General features: G+C 42.6%; 1 protein-coding gene across 3 annotated transcripts in view; it reads right to left on the reverse strand.

The window, feature by feature from the left end:
- efhd1 (EF-hand domain family, member D1) overlaps window positions 1–10,412 on the reverse strand; it is a 117,590-nt gene that overhangs the window by 16,343 nt on the left and 90,835 nt on the right. Inside the window, exons 3-4 of one of the 3 annotated variants that reach the window (XM_024298150.2) lie at window positions 5,435–5,511; window positions 4,771–5,027 (exon numbers count right to left, since the gene is read on the reverse strand). The exons of 1 other annotated variant lie outside the window; for it this stretch is intronic. In XM_024298150.2, coding sequence (XP_024153918.1) covers window positions 4,913–5,027; window positions 5,435–5,511 — 192 coding nt within the window. In that variant the 3' untranslated portion in view covers window positions 4,771–4,912. Of the gene's footprint in view, window positions 1–4,767; window positions 5,028–5,434; window positions 5,512–10,412 lie in introns of those variants that run through there. One more of the 3 variants, XM_024298152.2, reaches the window with a different exon arrangement.

Here is a 10,412-nt window from a genome sequence, read left to right on the forward strand (position 1 = left end):
AGGAAAAAATCCTGTTGTTTAGAGTAAAAAAGAAAAATAAATCCGACCCGATGGTTTAAAAGTATTCAAAAGTTATTGCTGGTGTGATCAAAAAAAGAAAAAAGGAAAATAATCAGCGAAAATTAAAAGCAGAAGGGGGAGCAAAGCAATGTGCGTCCGCACTCTAGCAAAGCAGGAAGTAACAGGAAATGATGACGTTGAACATTTTCTAATAACCTTTGAACATATAGCAACAGCATGCAAGTGGGCGGAGTCAGACTGAGTTTTCCGCCTCATCCCATTGCTCACCGGTAAGACCAGAAGTGCCTTTTGTTAACATGGATGTTGATGATTCCCTAAGCTATGAAAAAGTAAAATCTGCAATCTGTCATAAATATGACATCAGTCCTGAGTCTTACAGGCAGAGATTCCTTTCCCTGGAAGTTGGACCAGATGAAAGTCCCAAGAAGCTTTACGCCAGACTCAAGGAACTTTATGATAAGTGGATTCAACCCAGAGGTAAAACGGTGAAAGAAATTGGTGAAATCATCATTATGGAACAATACTTAAGAACTAGAATATTGCATTCCCTGTGGAAATACATTTGATTGCAGATTTGCAGAAGGTGTCTTCTATAATTCCGTCATTGCATAGTTTTAGCAGAAGAAGGTGAAGTTTCCCGTAAATTACAGAAAACATTGCAGAAGTCAGCAATATTGTCATTAAATGGCAAAAAATTTTGGTTTTCAGAAACGCTAATTGTTGCAGAAAAATCATAATTTGCTGAAGAAGGCCATATTGGTTACAAATAAACATACTGAAAACCCAGGCTAGCTGATAAAGATTGCAGAAATAATTGCAAAAGCAGGTTGGGTTTAATCAATCAATTTCAATACGTTAAGCAGAAGAGGCAGAAGTTTATAGAAAGGTAAAAGGTTGTATAAATTGCAGAAACTGTTTCCATAAAGTTTCAAGGGATTCAAAGGATTTATAATGTTAGACCAGTGGACAAATCAATGTCACTGGCAGAGGTTGGAACTCAGGTCCGGGGAAAAATATAAACAAACAAATGAACAAATAAATAAAGTAAACATATAGAACACAACAGTCACACAGAGTTCAGCAGCCTGACAGCTTCAGGGAAGAAGCTGTTTCAGAGCCTGGTGGTTCTGGATCTAATGCTCCTCAGCCTCCTGCCTGATGGGAGTGGTTGGAACAGACCATGTGCCGGGTGGGTGGGGTCTCTGATCAGGTGGGGTCTCCTGCATCCTATGATGTAGAGGTCTGTGGTGGTTGGCAGCTCTCCCCCCACAGTCCTCTGGGCGGCTTTTACCACACGCTGCAGAGCTTTCCTCTCAGCGATGGTGCAGCTGCCGTGCCACACGGTGATGCAGGTGCAGAGCTCTCCACAGCAGCATGGTAGAAGCTCATCAGGGCTGACCGTCCAAGTCCTGCCCGCCGCAGCTTCCTGAGGAAGTACAGGCGCTGGTGGGCCTTCTTGACCAGCTGGGAAGTGTTGGTGCTCCAGGAGAGGTCCTCGCTGATGTGCACACCCAGATACTTATAGCTGGAGACAAGCTCCACTGGGGCTCCATCGATGTGAAGGGGTGGGGTGGGGTGTCTTCACATTTTTCCTGAAATCCACCACCATCTCCTTGGTCTTCTTCACGTTGATGCAGAGGTCGTTCTCTCTGCACCATTGCACCAACATCTCCACCTCCTCTTGGTAGTCAGACTCATCGTTGTTGCTGAAGAGTCCTACTACCACTGTGTTGTCTGCAAACTTGACTACATGGCAGCTGGGGTGTCTCACCGAGCAGTCATATGTCAGCAGAGTGAACAAGAGGGGGCTCAGCACACAGCCCTGGGGAGTGCCAGTGCTCAGGGTGAGGGTACGGGAGATGGTATTGTGGATTCTGACAGTCTGTTGTCTATTTGTCAGGAAATTCAGGACCCAGTTCCCTAGTGTGGGGCTCAGGCCAAGGGTGGAAAGTTTCTTCAGCAGGGTCTGTGGGATGACGGTGTTGAAGGCCAAGTAGAAATCCAGGAAGAGCATGTGGATGTAGGTGTTCCTGCCCTCCAGGTGCTGAAGGGCTGTGTGGACCACAGATGAGATGGCATCATCAGTGGACCGGTTCTTCTTGTAAGCAAACTGCTGCGGGTCCACAGTGGCATCAATGTTGTTCCTGATATGGGCCATGACCAGCCTCTCGAAGCACTTCATGACTACTGCGGTCAGTGCTATGGGTCGGTAGTCATCAAGCCCCGTAACTGTGGAACCCTTTTGGCACAGGAACAATGACGGATGTTTTAGGCAGGTTGGAACAGATGCCTCAGACAAAGGGATGATAAAAATATCTGCTAGCACCTCAGACAGCTTAGATGCACAGTCCTTCAGCACCTATACTGTGATGTTATCGGGGCCAGCAGCTTTGCAGGGGTTAATTCCTTTAAGGGTCCTGCTCACATCAGCTGCGGACACTTTGAGGGGCATATCACCTGGTGGAGTGGGGAGTTTGGTGAAGGTGGTACAGCAGGATCCTCAAAGCGTGCGTAGAACCTGTTGAGTTCATCTGCCAAAGAGGGGTCATCTGGACACTGTGCATTCCTGGCATTGAAGTTTGTGATGCACTTAATGAACCTCCACATACTCCGAGGGTCATCTGAAGAGAAATGCTCCTCAATTTTCCTAGTGTATGTGGATTTGGCTCTGTTTATGGCCGCCGTCAGTTCATTCCTTGCTGCTCTCAATACAGATACCTCACCGGCCCTGAATGCAGCATTCTTGGTTTTCAGCAGAGCTCTCACCTCAGCGTTCAGCCAGGGCTTTCGATTCGGATAACAGATAACTGACTTTGTGGTAGCGACATCACTGGCACACTTGGAGATAAATCCCAGGACAGAGGAGGTGTATTCCTCTAGGTTCACCTTTCCCTCATACGTAGCTGCTGCTTTGAAGACCTGCCAGTCTGTGCATTGAAAGCAGTCCTGCAGCACAAAACCTGCATTGCTGAGTCACACAGTGACAGTTCTTCTTGTTGGCTTTACCCTTCCTATCAGAGGCTGGTAGTATGGTGCCAGTAGCAGGGAGATGTGGTCAGAGAGGCCAAGGTGGGGGCGAGGGAGAGCTCTGTATGCACCGCGGATGTTTGTGTACACACAGTCCAGTGTGTTGTCTCCTCGAGTGGGAATGGTGACATGTTGGTAAAAATTGGGAAGGGTGTCTGTCAGTTTCACGTGATTGAAGTCTCCTGCAACTACGTAAAACGCTTCATGTTCAGGTTATATAATCCAGCAGCATGTCCACATATGTGGTGTCATCATTCATTTCAGGTGAACAAATATTCTCATCAATCTCTGGGTCAGCATGTCTTGTCAATGTGGCATCTTGATGATCATCATTCATCAGAGAGGGTGTAACACAGACATCAGGTGTTCTGGACTCTGGAACACTTTTATTCATAATAGGGATGCTGCATAGAAACTTCACAGGCTTCAGCTCGTACTCACTTAAGGGCTGTGCTCCATTCATAGAGTAACATAAAGAGAGCCGGTCAATCATTTCATGGAGAGTTGTGAATGTCAGCATCACATCTGTACCACTTTCTCTGTCAAACATGTCAGGTGGAGTGGGTAAACCATCTGGACTTCTGGAGTGGGGGTCAAAGAAACCAAATCGTCCAGAACTGCTCCTGAACACAGCAATGCACAAATCTATCATTACCAGTAAAGCGTACTGAATTTCTGTCAGCAAACAAGCAAGGCCAGCATCAAACCTTAAGAATTCATCAACTGATCCAGGTGGAGGGTCTCCAAAGTGCCATAACGGGACAGAACGGACATGTCTGCATCATGCACACAGCTGCGAGCAGGTACTGTCTCAGGAAGTTGATCAGTGGCAAGGTGGTTGTCAGCAGGGAATCTTTTTCTGGCATCTGTGTACATGGAATTACCTTTATCTAAAACCAGGTCAAGGTCGGCTGTAGTGATGTTCTCATCTTCACATAGAAAAGCCAGAAATGTCAGGGAGTTACAGGTGCACTGCATGTTTTTGTATTTTCCATATCTACCAGAAGCCTGGCTCCAAGAAGCACACAGTTGTCTCACAGAAGGTTGAGATGTTTCATTTTCATGTTGAGCATGTGAAGGTTCGGCTGCACAAAGGTCATCACAGAGTTGTCCTCTTTTTACAGCATCAGTATAATTTGTCACTGTGGATTCTGGTTTCTCTCTCCTTACACGTGTTGTTTTCATTTCACCTGCATGAGATGGTCCTACCCACATGGAGCATCAAGTTTCTGCTTCTTCTTCACTGCATCAGCATGTGATTTTTGGTTCACAGGAAGGCTTTTCTTTCTTACTAGTCTGGACATCTGCAGATTTCTCTCTGAGCTTTTGTGAATCGTCATTTGGACTTTCCTGAATTTCATCAGACATTGTGTGTCTTAGCAGACTGAGATCTTTTACCTTTTTTTTTGGCATTTTCTTAAAGTAAGATTCACTTGTAAACAAAGAAATATTGATTTTTTTATTTTGTATAACTAACAAATACCAATAGTATTTTAAGCTAAATTTATTTGCCTGTCAATTTCAAATTTAGAAACTTTAGTATTCCAATTTAATTAAAAAAATCCTCACAATTAAGTATCTTACCGTCAATTATATTCAAAATTGATAGTCAGACTGAGTTTAAAGTTAATCAGATGCTTAATAAGCTGATATAAGACTTGGTGTATCCCAAATGAAATTTAAAGTAGGCAAGATTTCAGAAGTCACTTTAATCAGAAAATATTTTTATTTGAAATATGTGTCTGGTATATCAATATTTCAATTACTTTTACAACTGAAAGGATCAACAGTGTCTAGCAGATGACAGCTTATTGTTGCCAGAGGACACCTCCAATGGAGTCACCGCAGAGCAGAAACGACGTCGTCACTCTTGAATCTTCTCCAAAATACTTGAATTGATCAGGCAGCCCCCTCCCCTCCGTCTGGACCAGCTGCTCTCCACCTTGACAGAGTGTAACCGCCGCCTGAGGAAGCTCCACCTGAAGGATCCGAATTTATATTAAATATATACCTTAGAGTACAAACCTGCTGTCAGCAGTTCTAGTTATTGCAGATGTACACCAGCTGTGGTGGAGGCAGACAAGACAGACAATGAGAAGAGATTATCTAAATAGTTTTGAGAAAGCGTCAAGGTCCAAATCAAAATGAGGGTTCCAGTCAACCCAAATGTATTTTTCAAAACAATTCTTTAAGGTTCCAGTCAACCTTGAAATTCCAAGTTCAAACTTCCAATATCAGTAGTTAATCAGTATTCAATCAGTAGTCAATCAGTATTCAAATCAGTCAAATGTATAGAATCAGGTCGCCCTTAAAAGGACGGTTTCAGCTTTCAATTCAGATATTTCACAAGTTACCGGTAAGCTAGTAAAAAAAAAAATACAGCTACCAGTAAGCTGTTTGACTAGCTACCAGTAAGCTAGTAAAAAGCAGAAGACAATAAACTGCAGATTGTCTGGACCACACCTGGAAGACACAAACAAACAAACGTTAGACTTGCAATGCACAAAATCACCTTTAGCTGCAAAAATATACCATGTTGCATCACTGAACACACAAAAAAAATCTTAATTGTATTCACATAATGTATTCAGATAATGCAGAACTAAAGTCCTTTCTTAGTCTTCCTTTAATGGGGTCATAGGTCATATCATGATTTTCTTAAGCCTTTCATAGTGAACTATATCCATAAATATAATCATATATTACCTTTGGAACACTAAAAAACTAATTATTTATGAAATACGAGTCATTTTTGTGGACCGTTTTAATACTCGGAAGTAAAACTTTTGGTCCCGCCCATTTCATTACGTCATCCTTAAGCCTGCCTCTCCCAGCCTCCTCAGCATGACCAAAGTTTGTAAACAAAACCACATGACTAAAGATCTCCTCAGTCGTTATCCAACAGCTTTAGGGGCGGGTCAAAACAGAAGAGAAACATGGATCCCCTGTGGTCTGAAAAAGCTTCCCAGGATTTTTCACTTTTCCAATAGTGGGTGTGTATTCGTTGTAGCCTGGGGGTGGAGCTTGCAGCACAGATCTTTCCTGAAGGGGGCGGTTCACATTGTGCTTACGTCAGCATGTTTCCACCCGCTCGTTTTCGTGGGTATTGGAGGGGCTGCTGCAGACAGTGCAGGTTTTTAGAGGATTATTCTGAAATGCATGAATGGATCAAAATAATGCTTTGGAGTTCTTTATAGTGGGGAATGAACAGTAAAATGCATTTAAAACCTCAAAAAGTAGAATGTTCATGGAGAGGCCCCTTTAATTCCTAAAAAAAAAATAAACTTTATGTTCTACAAGAGACCGTCTTTCACATGTGAATGGCTCAGAACAGTGCCAGAAATTCAATGTAACCAACATAACAAAAAGTAAATGATGTGGCTCAGCTGTCAACTCGTTTATTCAATGAACACAAAAAATACAGCACAAGTACTTCATTGTTATGTTATTAATGTTCATATTTCTTATTTACAAACAAACTTTTAACCTACGGGTTAGTAATAGCATCTTTAACCCTTCCGTTCTCCTTAGCTTGTTTACATTAAAAGTGGGGTCATCTGGACCCCACAAGGCAGTTCGCTGAACTTTTTTTTATCACTTATTTTTGAGTTTTACTAATGTTCAAGGCAGACATAAAATCCTGTCCACCTTTGTCCACATTTGGCATGGGAGGAATCACATATCAATATGTGGTTAGAGTCATCTGGACCCCAAAGAGAGCGGAAGGGGTTAAACATGCTGCCAACATTTAGACTTTAAATCTTTGTATTTACAAGCTAAATAACATTAAGTGGTCAGAAATATAAAAGCGCAAGTCATTTGGGTAATTTTGGCTAATGCTTGCTCTACATGGAGGAAAAATGGAGTAAAAGTACAAATAATAACCTCAGCTATGTAATATGAAAGTAAGTATTATTATTAGTTTGATTGCAGTATGCAACAGCATGCAATACTCTACACGGCTGACTTCAGACACAACATGGACGGCTGCGTGCTGCAGAAGTTCTCTGACAACACTGCGATCATCGGTCTCATCAGGGACAACGACGTGGAGTACAGAGAACTGACGCAGAACTTTGTGGACTGGTGTCAGCTAAACCACCTCCTGATCAACGCAGGGAAAACCCTGATGGTGGTGGACTTCCGCAAGCACTCTGCTACCCCTCCACCGGTGAACATACAGGGAATGGACATTGAGCAGGTGGACTCCTACCTGGGTGTTCACCTCAACAACAAACTGGACTGGACTCACAACACAGACGCACTGTACAGGAAGGGTCAGAGCAAGGGCCTGAGGAGACTGCGGTCCTTTGGAGTGAGAGGGCCACTCCTGAAGACCTTCTACGACTCTTTGGTGTCAGCAGTCATCCTGTACGGTGTGGTCTGCTGGAACAGCAGCATCACAGAGAGGCACAGGAAGAAGCTGGACAGAGTCATCAGGAAGTCCAGCTCTGTCCTGGGCTGCTCTCTGGACTCAGTGCAGGAGGTGGGTGACAGGAGGGTCCTGCAGAGACTGACGTCAATGCTGAACAATGAGTCCCATCCCATGCAGTAGACTGTCTGCCCTGGAGAGCAGCTTCAGTGGCAGGCTGCTCCACCCTCCGTGTGTGAAGGAGAGATTCAGGAGATCTTTCCTTCCTGCGGCTGTCAGACTGTACAACCAACTATTCTGATCACCATGTGCAATATAACTCTGTACAACACAATTTATTACCCTTAATTATTGACCACTTGACTGTGCAATAGCTGTATATACCTGTACATACCTTCCTACACTTAATTGTGCAATAACTGTCAATATCCTATATATTACTGATTATTCTTTGTATATTCATAGTCTTAGCTCTTTATAATGTATATTTTATTTTATTTTTATCCTCTCACCTATCTCTGTACCTGCGCTGTTGCATATTGCAATTTCCCCATTGTGGGACAAATAAAGGTTTCTTAATCTTAATTTGTGGACTTTTCTGCTCTCTTTAAATAATTCTGCAATTTTTTATAGTTTTTGAAATTTTTGAACTTGTTCAAATTTAAAATAACATTGAAGTCAATGGGGACAGTTCTTCAACTTCACTGTTTTTGAAATGTATCTCCTCCTACAATTTTTGAGCTACAGACACCATTCAAACTTTAAAATGCAGTGGAGGGATGGGGCTATTCAGGTATTACTTTTCTTGTGGATATGTCTTATAGTTTTTGAACTACAGCTGTTTGAAATCAGGCAATTTTGGACTTTTGGGCTGATTTTGACAGTTGACGTGTGACGTCATCACTCAGAGTGAGGACAGGATTTTTTGAAAGACAAAACTTTTCTGAACAAATCACAGTAACTACTGAACCGTTGGTCGTAGAGTCACAATTTTTTTCACCAAATTATAGGTATTTTTGTCTAGATTCGTTTAAAACCACCCGCAAAGTCATGGGTTGAGTAGTTTTTTTCGCAAGAGCCCCAAGTTTGAGACAAAGTCCACCCAAAACACCTATACTTTCCCATTGTACAAAACACAAACGCTTTTGTTGTTGTGGACTGTTTTTAAATTGCCATTGTGAGAGCACCTTTGAACATAGAGACATGAAACTTACACAGATGATAGCCGAAAACCTCGTGGTTCTTACAAGGGTTCAACTGTTTTGATATCTGAAGCAGTTTTGAAGATATAGACATTTGTTTGAAACATGTCAAATTGGCGTTTTCCCATCCATTAACATAGGATATTTAAGGTGACGACAGGAAGGATTTACTCCTCTCACTTCAGATCATTTTCAGAAAAAAATGTTATGTTTGACACAAATAAAACATATATTTCTAAAGTCTTCTGAGCCTGAGGTTTACAAAACTGAAGGAATTATTCTGATCGGACATATGGTTTGTGAACAGCAGTCATTTGTTCGGAGCAAACCAAGGTGCTGCAAAATCTGCCAAGTCATTGTGCTCAATTGTAGGTGCTCACCCCTCCCCTCCCCCACCTCACACACTCAGGGAGACAATTTCAGGAGTTTATGACCCCCTAAACTTATGAATCAGAAGTTTCAAGTTCCCCCTGCCTATTCTTGTGTTACAGTTCTCGGACAAGATACGGATAAAACTGTCCTGCCCAGTTGTGTGATGTAAATGCTATTTATTTGTTGAACTACTATGCTTTGTTACTGTAATGCTTTAAGGGCATTTGTATTTAAACTAGGGCTGCCACGATTATTCGACTAATCGACGACTATTCGACTATTAAAATAGTCGACGAATAATTTGGTCGTCGAAGCGTCGTTTTTTGTTTGTTTTTTTCCTTGTTTTGATCTTAAAACTGCTGTTCGCGCGTTCTAATGCCGGGTCTGCCTTTGTCTTTGTCACACATGCGCAGTGGTGCTAATCCGGTCTGCACAGTGATGTAACAGGAAGTTCTCGGTAGTCTCATGTCAACACGCTAGCTCGAAAATGTGGGAAACATAAGTAAAACAAAAGAGGGAAAAGTGTCAAATGTAATTTCTGCAAGACAGAACTTGTGTTCCATGAGAGCACGATGGCGATAAATGATCACCTGAAGATGAAGCATGTTGTGACTGAGTTTGATCACGCTGAACAGAGAGCTTTGTCTAGCTAAGCTAACATCGGCGCTAACACAGCTAGCGCTGCCGCGGCTGTCACTACTGCGCTGTTTGGAGATGAACCAGAAGATCTGCAGCAGATCCGTGTCTACGGCGCTTCTGTCTGCATAGAGAACGTTTTATAATCTGCGCTCTTCTTCTAAACGCCGCGAGGACGGCGCGGATAATGAATTTATACTGGAAATGAACCACTCATCCAAGGCTTCATTCCATTTCCGCGCCGCGATCACGTCGTTAAGTTCAAAGAGCGGATTATGAAACACTCACCATGCAGACAGATGTACCGTGTCGGTACGGAAGTGAAGGAGCTCACCTAAAAGTCCGGAGCTAAGTTTACAAGTGTAGCATAACATTATCTGCATTAAGCTACAATTAAATGTAACTTAAAGTCTCAAAAATGACAACAAACAGCAAAACAACCACAACATTAAAGAAGCAACACAGATTAATGGGTTCTCCCCCAAACTGAAAATAGGAAGTATCGGTCTGCACATGTGCAGTGGATGTAGGTGGTGAAAGAAGGAAAGTACTGTTGTACATTCTAACATCTCCTGCTTTTCTCCCTTTTTAAAAATATAAATTTCCCAATTTTTATTTATTGTCTTTGTTTTAATAAATGGGCCTCAGTGAGCAGATATTTTGAGTGTGTTTATATCTGCAAATGTAGCCACGAGGGGGCCCAATGTAGCCACGAGGGGGCCCAAGCCAGGGTCTCATTGTGCCGGTCCCAAGCCCGGATAAATACAGAGGGTTGTGTCAGG

The sequence above is a fragment of the Oryzias melastigma genome, linkage group LG19 (genome assembly GCF_002922805.2).
Source record: "Oryzias melastigma strain HK-1 linkage group LG19, ASM292280v2, whole genome shotgun sequence".
NCBI lineage: Eukaryota > Metazoa > Chordata > Actinopteri > Beloniformes > Adrianichthyidae > Oryzias > Oryzias melastigma.